Source organism: Cryptococcus neoformans, chromosome 10 (genome assembly GCF_000149245.1).
Source record: "Cryptococcus neoformans var. grubii H99 chromosome 10, complete sequence".
Taxonomy (NCBI): domain Eukaryota; kingdom Fungi; phylum Basidiomycota; class Tremellomycetes; order Tremellales; family Cryptococcaceae; genus Cryptococcus; species Cryptococcus neoformans.
In genome coordinates this window covers 270001-284773 of record NC_026754.1, presented here as the reverse complement: position 1 = coordinate 284773, position 14773 = coordinate 270001, and the positions used below count along the sequence as shown (strand labels likewise).

The 14773-nt window shown below is 50.4% G+C and overlaps 5 protein-coding genes; 3 read left to right on the top strand and 2 right to left on the bottom strand.

Annotated features, from left to right (window-relative positions):
• Positions 1-4: 4 nt before the first annotated feature.
• Positions 5-2801, bottom strand: CNAG_04834 (MFS transporter). XM_012196849.1 has 4 exons: positions 1786-2801; positions 1656-1723; positions 1415-1587; positions 5-1359 (listed from the first exon to the last, which is right to left on the bottom strand). Exons 1-4 carry the CDS (start codon positions 2185-2187, stop codon positions 467-469), a joined length of 1536 nt encoding a protein of 511 aa, XP_012052239.1. The 5' UTR covers positions 2188-2801; the 3' UTR covers positions 5-466.
• On the top strand, positions 2600-3975 carry CNAG_04835 (dihydrodipicolinate synthase). XM_012196551.1 has 3 exons: positions 2600-2873; positions 2937-3399; positions 3451-3975. Exons 1-3 carry the CDS (start codon positions 2781-2783, stop codon positions 3879-3881), a joined length of 987 nt encoding a protein of 328 aa, XP_012051941.1. The 5' UTR covers positions 2600-2780; the 3' UTR covers positions 3882-3975.
• Positions 3976-4029: 54 nt separating this feature from the next.
• CNAG_04836 (nuclear protein) lies at positions 4030-8558 on the bottom strand. The gene is made up of 3 exons (XM_012196850.1): positions 8285-8558; positions 4947-8132; positions 4030-4890 (listed from the first exon to the last, which is right to left on the bottom strand). Exon 2 carries the CDS (start codon positions 8064-8066, stop codon positions 5373-5375), a length of 2694 nt encoding a protein of 897 aa, XP_012052240.1. The 5' UTR covers positions 8067-8132; positions 8285-8558; the 3' UTR covers positions 4030-4890; positions 4947-5372.
• A 1355-nt stretch (positions 8559-9913) lies between these two features.
• On the top strand, positions 9914-12761 carry CNAG_04837 (hypothetical protein). The gene is made up of 5 exons (XM_012196550.1): positions 9914-10069; positions 10323-10392; positions 10441-11407; positions 11460-11554; positions 11606-12761. Exons 2-5 carry the CDS (start codon positions 10364-10366, stop codon positions 12168-12170), a joined length of 1656 nt encoding a protein of 551 aa, XP_012051940.1. The 5' UTR covers positions 9914-10069; positions 10323-10363; the 3' UTR covers positions 12171-12761.
• Positions 12762-12903: 142 nt separating this feature from the next.
• CNAG_04838 (hypothetical protein) overlaps positions 12904-14773 on the top strand; it is a 3205-nt gene continuing 1335 nt past the window's right edge. Inside the window, exons 1-6 of the mRNA XM_012196549.1 lie at positions 12904-13348; positions 13431-13544; positions 13603-13713; positions 13766-13875; positions 13933-14095; positions 14155-14773. The exon at positions 14155-14773 is cut by the window's right edge and continues 953 nt beyond it. Of these exons, the coding sequence (XP_012051939.1) occupies positions 13157-13348; positions 13431-13544; positions 13603-13713; positions 13766-13875; positions 13933-14095; positions 14155-14773 (1309 nt within the window). The 5' untranslated portion in view covers positions 12904-13156. The remainder of the gene's footprint in view (positions 13349-13430; positions 13545-13602; positions 13714-13765; positions 13876-13932; positions 14096-14154) is intronic.

The following is a 14773-nucleotide window of genomic DNA, read 5'->3' as shown; positions in this document are numbered from 1 at the left end:
TCACCGCCGGAACTTGATCTCAGCGATCGGCTTCGGTCCAACGTTTCTAGGAACTATTGTTACTATTAATCATCTACCGTTATTATCCAAGCTGCTGTAGTAGCCTAGGGGAATACTCGTGCGTGTGGTTCCTCTGCTACTTGTAAGTCCGTCAGCTCTCCGGTACTATACCACTATCATTTTACTAGCTATTGAATCTCTCTTTCGGCCTAGCAGTCCTTTAACCTATCCTGTGCATCTCATGGATGTACTACAACGTGACTTGCGAGCAACACAAGCCTAAACAGCAATGAAAAGTGAAACATCTAATGTATCGGAAATATGCTGCATCCTAACACTGCTCACTATATCGCTTTCAACAGTCAGGAACCTTGCTATATTCTCCGTATAACTTGAAAACCCTTAGTAGACGTACAACAGAAGGTAAACAACCCTTAGTGGGCGTACAACAGACGTTAAACAAACCTTAGTATGCGTACAACAGACGGGCGGTTGCATCTCCGCTCCTGAGCTTCTTGTTGACCTGCTGAAGCCAGAATCGCATGGTCCAAGTGCAGATAATGACACCCGTCACGAAAGCCGCATTGGCAGACATGGCCATGAGATATCGGGGACTGTCGGATGCAGGGTAAAGATACGGTGTGTAGATGAAAGAAGCCATTGCAATGCAGTTCATGATCGAAAGAGCACCGGCCTTTTTCTCTGGCGTTTGACCGCAGGTGGCAGCGACCCATCCGATGATGATTGAGTTGGCCGAGTAAGCACCAGTGGCAAAGAGAAAGAGAGAGATGAATCGGACAGCAGTGTTGAGGGAAGCAGCGGCCATGATAAAACCGACAAGGGCGACGATCATTCCAAGAGTAATGTGTATCGACCTCTCGTTTCGTCGACCAGAAGACCAAGCGAGGGCGACACTGAAGGCGCCGGCAACAAGGTAAGGGGGGCAGGTGATGACAAGGGTAATGGTGGTACTGTAGCCGAGGGTCTTGACAACGGTAGGGAAGAAAGAGTTGAAGCCGCAAGCAGCAAGGTGCAAGGTCTGAAGCAGAGTGAGCAACCAGAGCTTGGGGTCGGCGGCGGCCTGCTTGAGTCCGATAAGCGTGCCCTTGCTCTCCTGGAGGCCGACGGTGTCTCGTTCCATTCGGAGGTGGGCAAGTTCCCGCTCCTCGGGCGAGAGCCAGCTAGTCGTGAGCGGGTGATCTGGCAGGAGCCAGATGGCAATGATGGAAACACCGAACGTGACAACACCGAGGATGATGAAGAGCCATCTCCAGCCCGCCAATCCGTGGACACCTCCGAGAGTTGCAAAAGTAGCAGCACTGATCAGGCCGGCGCAAGCAGTTGCGACAATGTTGGCACCTTTTGCCATTATTAGCCTTCGTGATCTGATAATACTTTAATATGGCAGACTTACTGTAAAGGATAGAAATACGAGTGGCAATCTCTCTACGGGTGTAGAACAACGAAAGCATGTAGATGGCACCGGGGTAGAAAGGAGCTTCGGCAAAACCGAGCAGGAATCGGACGACGAAAGCACCCGAGAAGTTGTGAACGGCAGCAGTGGAAGCAGAGACAATGGCCCATGCCCTGAAAATTAGGGGTCGTTGGAAATTAGCCTCAACAGGATAGAATGGTAAAAAAGCTTTTAAACTCACATCATCCAGCAGGACATCCAGAGGGAGGGTCGAACCTTCTTGGTCGCCATCAACATGTTTGAGGGAATCTGATTTCGTCAGTTTCAAATGATTCGTGTCGCCATTTGCGCAATAAGTAAAAATAACTTGCCTGGATCAGGGTGTAGCCGGCGTAGAGAACGGAGACACAGATGTTGAACTGGTTGCCAGTGAGACCGAGGTCCTTCTCAAAAGAGTTGAGTCGAGCGTTGGCAATGGCATTCTGGTCGAGCTTGTTCATGAAGTACATGCAGAAGACAATGGGCATAATGTGCCAGTCGAGCTTGCGTAGCAAAGTTCTTTCCTCTTTTGAGTACTCGGTGTTGGTACCGAAATGGTCGGCCTTGGTATCGATATCGTGGACCTCTGAAACTTTCTCAACGTCCTCGGCGTGTTCAACGTAGGCCTTGCTGATGGAGTCGGTGCGACTCTGGGTAGACTCGAGACCACCGGCAGGGGGGTTGATGATATTAGTGACCGCCGGAGCAATGTGGTGATTGTCGAGGTACGACATGATAGAATGAATGTCAAGCTGATTAATGCGTTTCTGGAATGCTTTCAGGGGAATGGAGGATCAATTGCCCCAATGGCTGCTTTTATAAACTCGTTTGAGACCTCGGGGGTCCCAAAAACACGGGTGCGGTGAACTGTGGAGAGGGTGTTGTCTGCGTTGGAGACTCAACTTCCCAGCGAAGGGAGTTGGCGTTTCTTCCTTGGAAGCAAACAGCCGGATCGATGACGGCGGCGTTATTGCCCCGTTCAGCATTATTGCAATAGCGAGCGGACTCGATTCATTCGCTATCTTCATCACCATCGACGACTTTTTTTGTATCACCAGACCAGACCGCCCACGGAAGCATGCTGCCGCGGAGACAGACATCCGGACGGTCATGTCCGGAGCTAAGGGACGGATCAGTGTTTCCGGATCGGCGTCGAAAGTGGGTGGAGGCAGGCCACAAGTGAACGTCTGGCAAGAAGATATAAAGGCTCGACCATCAATGTTCAAGAGACCATCAATCACCACTGCTTTCAATCTTACACCGCTATCTCTAGCCAGACTACTCCCACTTCGCACACATCCGAACAACACAAATCACTCGATTCAAAATGACCGCCAACGGTTTCTCCGACAACGTTTCCAAGTTCTCTAACCCCCGAGGCCGAGTCGGCTTCGACATGAGTGGTATCACTCCCGCTCCCGTGAGATTTTCCCTTTCACTCACATTTCCTTGTGCTTTTGAGTAGAGTTCTGACTCCTCCCAGGTCACTCCTTTCAACGAGAACGGCTCGGTCGACTACGAGGCTATCCAGCGTATCGGATCTTGGCTTGCGTCCGTCGACGGTGTCAAGGGTCTGGTCGTTCTCGGCCACGCCGGTGAGGGTACCTTCCTCACCTCGGAGGAGCAGGCAGAGGTCATCAAGGCTTTTGTCAAGTCGGTCAACAACGAGATCCCCATCATTGCCGGTATCACCCGAGAAGGTAACTACGTTGCTGGTCTCGAGGCGAAGCGCGCAAGGGAGGCTGGTGCCGCTGCGGGTCTGCTCTACCCTTCGCACGGATGGCTCCGATTCGGCTACCAGACCGGTGCCCCCCAGGTTCGTTACAAGGAGGTCTACGAGGCCTCTGGTCTCCCCCTCATCCTCTTCCAATACCCCGACAACACTAAGGCAACTTACGACTTGAAGACCCAGCTCGATATCCTTGCCCAACCCGGTGTCTTCGCCAGTGAGCAGCATCTTTTGCCTGTCCCCAAAGAAGCCTCCTGACCTTTTTCAGTGAAGAATGGTGTCCGAAATATGCGACGATGGGACCGAGAGATCCCCGTCATCAGGAAGGCACGACCCGACACCTACATCCTCACTTGCCACGACGAATACCTCCTCCACACCGCTTTCGACGTCGACGGTATGCTCGTCGGTTACGGCGGTATCGCTCCCGAACTTCTCTTTGAGCTCCTCAACGCCGGTAAAGCTCAGGACTACAAGAAGGCTCGGGCTATCCACGATCAGCTCCTTCCCGTCACCGCCGCTGTCTACCACCGTGGCTCGCACATGGAGGGCACCGTCGCTCTCAAGCATGCCCTTGTCGCCCGTGGCATTCTCAAACACGCCACCATCCGAGGTACTCTTTTGCCCCTCCCCGAGGGTGCCGACAGGGAGATCTATGAGGCAATCTCTGCTGCAAAAATCACCAAGGTCCAGCAATAGATACGTTTGTCTTTTAGGTACTTGATTTGGGGGCTCATTTTCTTACTGGATATGTATGCCATTGTTAGTGTATGCATTTGTATTTCGTCTTGCATCGATGGCTCTCATGGGAACAGCAAGCTTCTGAACTTCCCTGCTTACCTTTATCAAAACCAGGTCTGTCGCTTTGTCATCATTCACTTACGATGCCATTGAGATGGAGGTCGACCTTGGGCTTCATCTGTAGCACGCTATCAAGATTCATTACAGCCTTGCAGGTTGGTTCTTTCATGTGAGTGCCGCCATCGCAGGCAACGATTGTATTGCTCAGTAGTATTCTTCTTCTGTTCAAACCGCACCACTGACGCCAGTTCAACCGCATCAACGCTGACTCTGAGGAAGTATTTCATCTAGTACTTGTTGCCCAGCCAAACATCAGCAAGCATCCATACATGGCTCTTAACCAGGAAAGCCCAGTTGTGAGCGGCGATGCTTCTATCGTGAAGAACAGAAGACAGTACGCTACTCCACCTATTCGCACACATACACCCTCTCTACCTCACTTCACATCGGCCAGACATTTCGAGATGATCATGGCAAAGCCGTTGGTATCAGCATGGGCATCTTGCTCATTACAGCATTCAACCGCCGGCAAGCTTGCCTCTTATCTTGCCGCGGAGCATTTCTTGATAATAATCTCACTTCGCCGCACAGCCGTTTTCGGAGTTTGTTATCTTTACGCTAACCCTTCTTGAAGTAGCAGTGATCTATCTCCCTTCTCCTCTGGAGGACGGGGCTTTCCTGGCAGAGCTCAAGGGAGAGCGGGGCGTCCCCTCCGCTTCACCAACTTACCCGGTGGACATCCTGCCCCGGTTAGATCACCCAGTCAGTAATCAGCGCATGATAACATCCGTGCCAAGACGGAGCCTTCCTGCCGGCCTCGCTATCGCCTTTGCTTGCCATGAACTCATGCGTCCGTGTCGTATCCTGGCCGATTCACGGGCCAGCAGGCATCGTGCTCGTCATTTGCCTCATCATTCAATCAGAATCCCTGTTATCTTCATGGCTTAGGTGCTCTTTACTTACAACGAAGGGCCTTGCTCAACACACCCCCAGAACGATTGTAAACCGAAACTGCAACTTATCCGTGACCACAACTGGAATCCCCTCTAAGCCCGTAGCTCACAGAATCTAGGACAAGTTGCGGGTTTTGAGCATCAGTAATAATGTTGTGAACGACCAAATCTGTTCATTGAAATGCCCAGAGTGCAATAAATGTATATGAATGCGTTTGTGTGTATGAATGCGTTGGTTCGCTTAGTTGTACAGACTGTTGTCCTGATATGCTTACGCCAATACCTAAGTCATGGCTATGTGAGTGCGTGATTACGCCCCTGTGAACAGCGCATTCTGCCCATTGCCGATGCCATCGCGGTTCTTCCTCCCTCCATGTACTTGCGAATCAAAATGAACTTGACCCAGCTCAGCTCCACTCAACATCACCTCGACCCATCATTCCCCTTCTCGTCCAGCTTCATTTCCACCCCCGTCCCAATCTCCTCCCCCGAAGAAATCCCAAGGCATCTCACCCAAGCCTCCGCTTCCGCCCTCTTCACTCACGCCGCCTGGCCAGTAAGGGCCCACCCCATCGTTCTGTGGCGGCAGCCCGAAACCGAAGTTGTACATATCCGAGAAGCCAAGGTCTGCGACAGGCTGCTGAGCTGCATTGTCGCTGAAGAGGGTCGACGGTTGCATGCCCAAGAGCTGTTCGAGCGAGAGCGGCTGAGAGGAAGGAGTCGAATTGAGCATGGGTAGTAATGACCACGGGTCTGACGCCGCCGGATTCGTGTGGTAGGGGAGGTGAGTCGGAGATTGTACAATCGATGAACATGTACCAAGACCGGCTTCGTGCGATATGTCCGACGTGGGATAATTCGCTCGAGAGCCGAACGAGCGGTTGTTACTGGAAGTCTCTGTGGTGACCGAGCTGGGCCCTAGGTTCCAATCGGTTTGGTTGCTGCCACCGGTGGATCCCTCGGGGAATACCATCGACTTCCCGGATGGGAATGAATCTGGGCGGATTGAGCTTGCACCGAGTCGAGGGGAAGCTGGTCTGCTTGGGTCGTCATCTGGTCCTATACCAACAATTTTGGCAAATTGGATCGACACGTTGATTAGAATACGGTACGTAGGGGCCAAGCGGCTCTTTTGAGCAAGGTTCAATGTCGCCGATATAATGGCTCGATCCGAAGCGACGTGTTGATCGTTGAAATCGACTAGGAAGGGCAGGGACAGGATAAGAGAAGCATGATGGACGTAGTAGTAATCGTACCAGACCTCTCCTTCGAGCGAGGCGGCGCTCGCCAAGGAGAGTAGCGCTTCCATGCAGCTCCTCGCAGCGGACAGGGATGTTTGCGACAATGCGATAATTGCACTTGTTAGACCTGATGTTGAGTTAACAGGAAGGGGCGATTGGGAATTATCAAGATCGTGATTGATTTTGCAAAGTAAATACGGTCGGCCTAGCACAGATCGCAGGTGATTGTATGTCGCATGAAGAAGACGAACCGTCCGACGATGTTTCGCCGTTGCAAACTGCGCTGTATATCCCAGATGCGGGGGGAGTGACTGGTCCCATTGAAGCAGCAGTTCATCTAATTGGTTTGCCATGTCGGTAGTCGCAGCCAACCTGTCAGGCTTGTCAAAGTCGGAAGAAATGGCAGCAACGAAACGTTTGATCTTGGTTGAAATGTCGCCTAGCTTGATTGCCTGTTCCAAGTAGCCCGGTGGGGAATCTGCGCCATCCTTGACCGCCTCGTCTGGCAAACTCGCACTGACGTACACAGTCGACGTCACACTCGGCCGACCGAGTATAAAGCTCAAGTTCTGCTCAAAGAGATACAGTGTCCACCATATGATCCGCCGAGTATTGCGCTCGATAAAGTCGAAGTTTGAATTTTCGCCATCCCGCTGCATGCCTAGGGCAACAGCCATATGAGCGGCGTGTCCCATCAGCATCCAGGCAGTGTTGCGTTCGCCGGCATTATGTTGATACAGACTGAGCAAAGCTAGGGCCTGTACGTTTGATTGTGTCGCCGTGAGGACGAGTCGCTGCATCCCTTCGCGGATGACAATGGCGAGATACCGACTTTGGATGACTGTAGCTTCCCGCAAGCCGTCTCGTTCCAGGGCTTGAGCGCCCAATACAAACACCATACACAAGACGCACAGCCATCCAGGCTCAAGATCTTCTAAGCCGGCTTCGCTCCTGGACGACCATATCGATTCGTAGCGAACCTGGAAACTTCCTCGATGAAAGAGATTGAAGTTCAAATGCACCCGGTCAAAAAAAGCGAGAACAAGTTTGTCTGCCAGCTGACGAGAAGGCATGATGTCTATTGCCCGACGGGTGATGGAGTGCGGTATGCTTCTGGGGGTTGTCCGGTCCTGAGGAGATGATACAGGACCCACATCAGAAGTACATGATCCTATACCTTCGCTCATGGGGGAGTCCCCGTCTTCTCCGACCATCACAGGATGTCCTGGTATTCGCGCTTCGAGAGCTGTGGTCCGATCTGACGAGGTGAATTCGTTTGCCCGCTGTTGTCGTCTGTACCCCACGCGATCGAATGCAAGGTTGTACGCACTCGACTTCTTGACTAGGTGTCGTATCGTATTTGCAAACTGGTACGAGCTTGCCGGACCCACGTAGTGGTATCCGCCTCGAGGTGCTGGGATGAGCCCTCCTTCTGGTATGCGTAGGTTTTGCACCGAGTTGGACAAGTTGTTACCTTCTTTGGAAGCAGAAGTTGTACCCGAGCTTCCCCTATCGCTCGGTTTCGGTAATGGATCCAGATCCTCCCCTTCGTCTTCAAACCCCGACAAATCGATCCCCTGTTTCCGCGCCAGTTCGCATATATCGTCGACGCTCTCGACATTTTCGCCGGGGTACAGTCGCTTGATCAAGGTGTCGAGTGCACGATATCTCAATTGCAGCTGGTCGTAGCTAGCGTAGACCCTTTGTTTCCGAGGTAAAGTTGACTCGCAATCGAGACTGAGCTGTGCGCATGCTGCGCAAGGGTCGTTCTCGCCTGAGATGCGAATGCAACGGATTTTGCGGACCTTGCACCGATCGCATGATACCGATACTCTCTGACGGTGGGTGTCGGGTACGCGTCGCTTGAGTTTCTTTTGGGGTGGATGCATCGCAGGTCCCGACCGGATATTTTGAATGATGTAGAACTAGCTCTTGCGAATACCTCAATTGTGTCTCTAATGCGCAATCAGCTCACTGGTATTCCATAGGCGGGGGCAGGACGAGAATTGGATGTATGGGACGGCCGATAGCTTGAGTAATGCGACAGATGTGTGGTCATGGGGACTCATCGTGGATCCGAGATTAGATCAGAGGGATAGAGACCTACATTTCAGACAATATGCCCAAGGGAGCAGACTCTACAGTCGGGACGAAAAAGACGAGTGAGGTTTGGAGAAGTTGCGGGTGTCGATGGGAGGACGTTGGCCAATGCGGGACAGAACTGTCATAGGCCGCAGTGAAGAAGAAAAATCTCTATCTGGCTGGCTTGACAAGAGATCATGGATTGTGAGGAGATTCTCCATTGCCCTCTTGCTTTACCCCTTGGGTTTTATTTTGGACTTGGTCATGTGTACCGAACCTTTCTACGTACAGACGTGGCGGAAACGGAACCAATTTTGAGGTGAAAAGGGAATTTGTGACCGTTGTGCATGAAATCAGGCTATTTAAAGGCGCGTTATTCATCCCGTTGAAGAGAGGCCTGATTCTATTGTATCATCCAGTAAGATTTTACGTCTTGATACCTTCGTATGCATAAACAATGGTTGTTGGAAATGATCAAAAGAAGGTCAAAATGACCCCTGCCGAATGTTGCAGTTTGCAACGACAAGCCCTTTCTCGGACCTCGTGCCTCGTCGGAGACCCGCCAATGTCCGTCGAGAGGCTTGTGTCGAGCGATGCCGAACACCAACAAGTCGTCGTGTATCGAGTGATCGGAGAACCGGAAGCCGGGAAGAACTTTTACGCAACTTTGGTGGAAGCGGCATGAATTAAAAAGACTTTAAAGGTATAGGGTATCATGGAAGCAAATATCAGACCCTAGATTCCAGGTTTTAGATTCCAGAGCTCCTCCTCCGTGCTGTGGGGGGTTGTGGCTTTTCTACTATACTCTATTACACAAGGCATCCTTCCCCCAAATACACGCCGAACAAGGTTTACTCCGATATGGTGGACATGTTCTTGAAATTCGGAATAGTCAATGGTATTACCAGGATGGGAAGTTTGAATCATCCATCATTTATCCATACTTTATACTTTAGTCCTGTGCTATTTGCTCTCCGCGTATACGCCTTCTATCTAAAATTTGAAATGTATAGGTTTTCCAATAGATCGTCAAGAATTAAAAAGATATCAGGAGCGAAGAATGAGGTGGTGAAGAGGACTTCGGGTGAGAGTTATTTCGCCCACCAAGAAAGGGGATATGAGGTGGCGGCGGGGCCTTATCTCACACAAGAGTATCCTTACTATGGACGGCCTGCCATGATGTGTATTGGCTTAATAATGAAAAAAGGAAGAAGAATGAGAGATGAAAGACGAGAATGCCTTGCGTGTTTCTTCTGCGCTGCGATCGTCGGCAAGATACCAGAATAATGGCAGCGAAAATGATAAGAGAAAAGGGGCTGCAACTGACGCAGACGTTTGACGCGACGTTCGTAGTAAAAAATCTCATGTCTTTATTGCTAGGGCATACATTTTATGCGTTTTGCAAGAGAATTGCTACTAGCGTTGAAATAAGAAGAGGAAGAAAGAATGAAACAGTGAATCAGGCACCGCTGTCAAAATTACCTATTTAGGAAAGAGATCCATCCTGGGGTGGGGTAAAAACAGGGAAAGGCAGGGGCACCCTCGTCATTCTAGCGGAATGCCCGAGGATGGAAGGGCGGAATGCGAGAGGGCGGTATAGTTTTTTGACGCACGACTCCGCGGGGCCTACTTTTTTCCTCGGCCCTGCCCCGCACACAAACTAGAGGGGCCCATTTCTTTTGCCGTTTCTCTTCATTCTTCTTTACAAAAGAGACAGCCCCCAGCACATAGTCGCTTCGCCAGCTCTGCCTTATACAGCCCAGCTATTCTCTTCCATACATCCATAGACCCTAGACACTTGTACTAGAAGGTGAGTCAAGTCACACTGCATTCGGCACATCCGCAACCGAGAGGGCACAGACACCCACGACGGCCCGGGTGGCTTGTCTGGCTGGTTTACGACACCTTTTTTCCATGCGTTTTTACTGTCCCCATCAACTCTACAACAATCAATCCTTTGGCCACTCTTTTCTTTTCACTTTCTTCCTACCATTTCTTTGGCCATCCAGCACCCGCCAACATTTAAATATCACCTACACACGAAACGTGGCTGACCATAATAGTCGCGTTCACCTACTAGTTTCATCTATTCATACATAGACAAATGTCAACCGCCAAGGTAGAGGGGTTCTCGTAAGTCGTTCTGTGCGCCTTTCAACCTCTTGCTCATGTCATGCCCAGCATTCCTGGCAACAGCCACATGTCTTCTCGACCCAACATCCATCGGCCCTTTTCTGACGGCTCAATGACCGTTGACACTGATTTATTGGCCTCCCTCATGTCTGGAGGCTCCCCTCATCAATCAGCGGACCGAGGACAATTCAATATGGCCCACTCGCCATTTTCATTCTCACAATCCCTACCTGTTAGGCATCATTCCTTTGACTACAGCCTGCCGTCACCGTTATCTACAAGCATAAACATTGCCGGCCATATGCGAAACAACATTTCCGGCGGGACCGGAGTTAATTCAGGTGGGGTTTTTAACACGGTAAAGTTTGGGAATGAGCATCCCGAACCACCTGTTAGCCTTCCGCCTGCAATCGATGCCATTGAGCAAGGTAGCCATCAGCGTTCCCGCTCACAATCTTCTGCTCATTCGGTAGGCAAAGCCCCTTCTAGCCGTTCGCGTCAAGCACGCAAGTCTATGACCGATGTTCGTCCACCACGCTCATCCCTGCAACGCGGAAGAAGTCAAGGTCCTACAAGACCGATGGGCCTCGGAATGAGCCTCGATACCCATGTGGAAGGTGAAATGACCGACTCCATCTCGCCACCTGATTTTGGCGCCAACGGCGCTTTCGGCCTCGCCATCGCCGCGGGACGCGATTCATTCAACAACGATACTTCGTCTTGGGCATCGGGCAGTGTTCCGTCGATGGTTCCCGGGAGCCTGGGCAGCTTCGACACGGATGAGGTGTTGGTGGACAGCCCTATTACTCCAGTAAAGCCCCTCTTGCAGTTGTCAGATGAGAACTACAAGAAGCAAAGGAGAAGGGAGTGTCATAATCTGGTTGAGAAGAGAAGGCGAGAACATATCAACGCCAAAATCGAAGAGCTTGGGACGTTGTTGCCGGAGAAGTATAATCAAATCGATGAGCCTGCAGAGGAAGAAGACGAGGATGGTAAGACTACCGCAAAGAAAAAGGTTAGTTACATTGATCCATAGATGTTTTGAGAGTAGCTAATGGTGAAAGCAGAAGAACAAGCGAGGGGGAAACACTTCTGCCAAGTCTCAGAAGGATGCTGCGCATTGTAAAGGACGTATCTTGAGCCAAAGCGTCAGTTATATCCGGTATGTCGCGTCTCCACTCTCGAAAGCGGTCAATGCTGAGAACGTCAAAAGCGATCTTAAACAAATCACTGAGACTCAAGCAAGTCGAATTTCCCAGCTTGAACAGCTCCTCATGAATCTGGGAGTCAACACTGCCGATGAAAACGTCAACGTCAACCAGGGATTTCCTCAACAACAGCCTCTATTCTGGTTGAACAACAACGGACTCAATAACTTCCCTGACTCAGATGAACGCAACCTCCAGGCTATGCGACCTTCTCCCGAGCCCGAGCGATCCTTTTCTTTCGATGTAGTTAACACTCAACCATGGTCTGCGTCCCATGACTCTGGTGGCTCGCCGAATCCGGTCAACGGTATGCACGCCCAAGAGAACAAAGATATGTTCATCCCTTTCCAGCCCTCACCGACTTCGACAAATTCCTCTCACCCGCCCAACATGTCAGATTTCCGTCGGGCCAGCCACTCGGGGTCGAGTGATATGGAGATGGACCCTCTTTCTCCTCTTGGAGGTGGGGAGGAAAGGGGTAGGGATAAGTTGAGAGAGGGGGCCATGAGACAGGATTCGCAGATTGAGCTACAGATGGGAATGTCTGGCCTATTCAACACCAAGTTCTAGGTTAGCGATGATTGCGTTGCCACCAACAGTTTTGGCATCCACTTTTCTTTTCTCAGCCCGACTGCTGTGCTTCAAGATTGAAGCACATGTGTATACATTATTCTACCCAGGGAAATATTTTTGGAGGTGGCTTGTTGTTTGTCTTCGAAATGTTGATTATTGTGTCATAATGGGGCAGTTGGCACGTGCCGTTTGTGTAAGAGAAAGAGGCAGACAGGAAACGGCCAGTCGGAGAGTGTAATGGGAATTATAGGGAAATGGGGGGTTTATGCTTTGAAACGCATTTGCAGGTTTTATCGTCCGTCTTCGATCCAGTCAGAGGATATTTGAATTTTTTCTTTTTTTGGTTTTCAATCGTCATATCCCATGATGGACATTTTTTTACATAGGCAGCTCGCTTCTGTTCTTTTAGGTATAGTATGGTAGAGCTTATACCTGAGGAGTCGTGATGGGGTAATACTACCCACTCCATCCTCGAGGTGGAAGGGATAGATGATTACTGTTTTATTATTAGTCTCGCCAAGATTGAAAGATGGGAATTGTACGAGTAGTCACATGTAACTTAATCATGCAAGGCGTCAAAGTGCAAAGCAATAAAGTCAAGTTCTTTGGTCTAATACAAGAAAAAAAAAACCGTAAAGGAATGCTTTTTCATACGTGTATGGTAACAGGTAATGGTAATAGGTAGAGCGGGATCAAATTGACAGATGTCACCGCCGTGTCGTCTCTTGTCGTTCAGTTTGTGTTCTCCGAAGCACCGGACTGCTAACTCTTCGAACTCTTCGAATCCGGTCCCCTGCGTACTTCTCTATAACCCTCTTTTCGCATATTGTTCTCCTCCCAACACTTGATTAGAACATTCTACTTCACCGACTCGATACCCAAGAGCCAGGAAAACCCAAAAGCATTGACGCTCAACGAGAAGACCATTGACTACGAACGACTCAACCCCAACGTTTGAAAACGAGGACACATCAAAGGAAGTAATGCAACATCAATACCTATCCCATCCACTCGGGCCTCTCTCCCAACAAGGACAAGCGATGAATCATTCTACGGGACCCAACTCTGGAGGAGGCGGAGAGGTACCGTGGGGTGCGCCCTTTCCGAGTCTCCACCTTTGGCCGATCCAGGATACCTTTCAAATGAAGATGATTCACCTTCCCGAGGGCCAGCGTGTAAGTATTGGACCCTTAACTACGTCTCTTTTTGCTGTTATATTTGGCAGGTGTGATGGGAAAAACTAATGGGTGGGAATAGATCAAAATAGGAAGACAGACGAATAACAAAACGGTCCCAGGGGAAAGGAACGCATATTTTGACAGCAAGGTTCTGTCAAGGCTTCATGCAGAGATCTGGGAACAAGGTGGGAAGGTGAGCATAATATTCGTATATTTGTCAACGCGTCAAACGCTAAATATTTTGGCTCCAGATCTTCATCAGAGATGTGAGATCATCAAATGGTACATTTATCAACGGTGAACGACTCAGCCCTGAAGGAGTCGAGAGTGATCCTGTAGAAATCAAGAATGAGGATCAGATCGTAAGTTAACATCAGTTAACGTTAAAAAATAGGAAATTAACTGGAAAACCAGGATTTTGGCATAGATATTGTCAGCGACGATAATCGCACCATCGTGCATCATAGAGTAGCTGCCAAGGCGTATTGCGTGTTCAACGAAGAAGACGCTGCCCGTAGCGCCCGGTGAATCATTCTTTTCAAGTCTGCTCTCCTGTTTTTGATATTAACCAAGTGATGCAGCGAACTTGCGACTTACCAAAGCCATGATAGCACCCGAATGCGCCGTATGGGAGGGGAAATGCACCCCGGTGCCAACCCCCTGGCGCAGATGGGTCCTACGATGATGAGTGGGGGTGGAAAGGCGGGGTCGCTAAGTTTCGAGCATGTCCTCAGTAAACTTCAGGTGAGCTGTTTCACTCCTAGCAGAACCAGGACATTGTTAAGTCGAACTTTGAACAACAGGCCGAACTACACGCCAGCAAAGAAACCGGAGCAGAGTTGCAAAATCTGGCAACTACGTTTACTGGCATCCAAGATACCCTCAGTGGGGGCGTCTCACCTTCCCAGAATGGCTCTGCTGAGCAGTACATCCCTCCCCAGTTTCGATCAGCAACTGCGGAAGCTCAAGCTGCTCTCGCAGGTCCTCATGGGCAAGAAGCAGCTGCTTTCATAGCACTTCAGGCGCAGTTGACCGAGACGCAATCATCTCTCTCTGGTCATCTCGACAAAATCCGTTATCTCGAAACTCAACTGAAAGAGCATGAAAGCTTGAAGGCCGAAGTGCAGCTGATGAGGGAGCAGATGGAAGAGTCAAAGAGAGAGATGGATATGGTGCTTGCCGGGTACCGCGGCAGGCAGTTGGGGAGGAGAGGCGAGCTGGAAGGTGATGATGACGAGGACGATGAGGATGATGCAAGGAGTGTGGCAACTCTGATGGATGATGAAGATTCTGAGAACCGAGTGAGGGAACGTCGCCGAGCACATCGGGCAAAGAAGACAGGAAAGGGGGAGCATGAAAGGCCCCCTACCCCTGAGCCTATTCAGGAAGGCGAGATAAATGAGGAGGGCCAGGATAAGGCTG

Coding starts and splice junctions, on each gene's coding strand:
- CNAG_04837 (XM_012196550.1), top strand. CDS start 10,364: ATGTCAACCGCCAAGGTAGAGGGGTTCTC. Junction 10,393..10,440: donor GCCAAGGTAGAGGGGTTCTC/GTAAGTCGTTCT, acceptor TGTCATGCCCAG/CATTCCTGGCAACAGCCACA. Junction 11,555..11,605: donor CAAAGCGTCAGTTATATCCG/GTATGTCGCGTC, acceptor GAACGTCAAAAG/CGATCTTAAACAAATCACTG.
- CNAG_04834 (XM_012196849.1), bottom strand. CDS start 2,187: ATGTCGTACCTCGACAATCACCACATTGCTCCGGCGGTCACTAATATC. Junction 1,724..1,785: donor CCGGCTACACCCTGATCCAG/GCAAGTTATTTT, acceptor TGACGAAATCAG/ATTCCCTCAAACATGTTGAT. Junction 1,588..1,655: donor TGGATGTCCTGCTGGATGAT/GTGAGTTTAAAA, acceptor CCTAATTTTCAG/GGCATGGGCCATTGTCTCTG.
- CNAG_04836 (XM_012196850.1), bottom strand. CDS start 8,066: ATGCATCCACCCCAAAAGAAACTCAAGCGACGCGTACCCGACACCCAC.
- CNAG_04835 (XM_012196551.1), top strand. CDS start 2,781: ATGACCGCCAACGGTTTCTCCGACAACGTTTCCAAGTTCTCTAACCCC. Junction 2,874..2,936: donor GTGGTATCACTCCCGCTCCC/GTGAGATTTTCC, acceptor GACTCCTCCCAG/GTCACTCCTTTCAACGAGAA. Junction 3,400..3,450: donor CCAACCCGGTGTCTTCGCCA/GTGAGCAGCATC, acceptor GACCTTTTTCAG/TGAAGAATGGTGTCCGAAAT.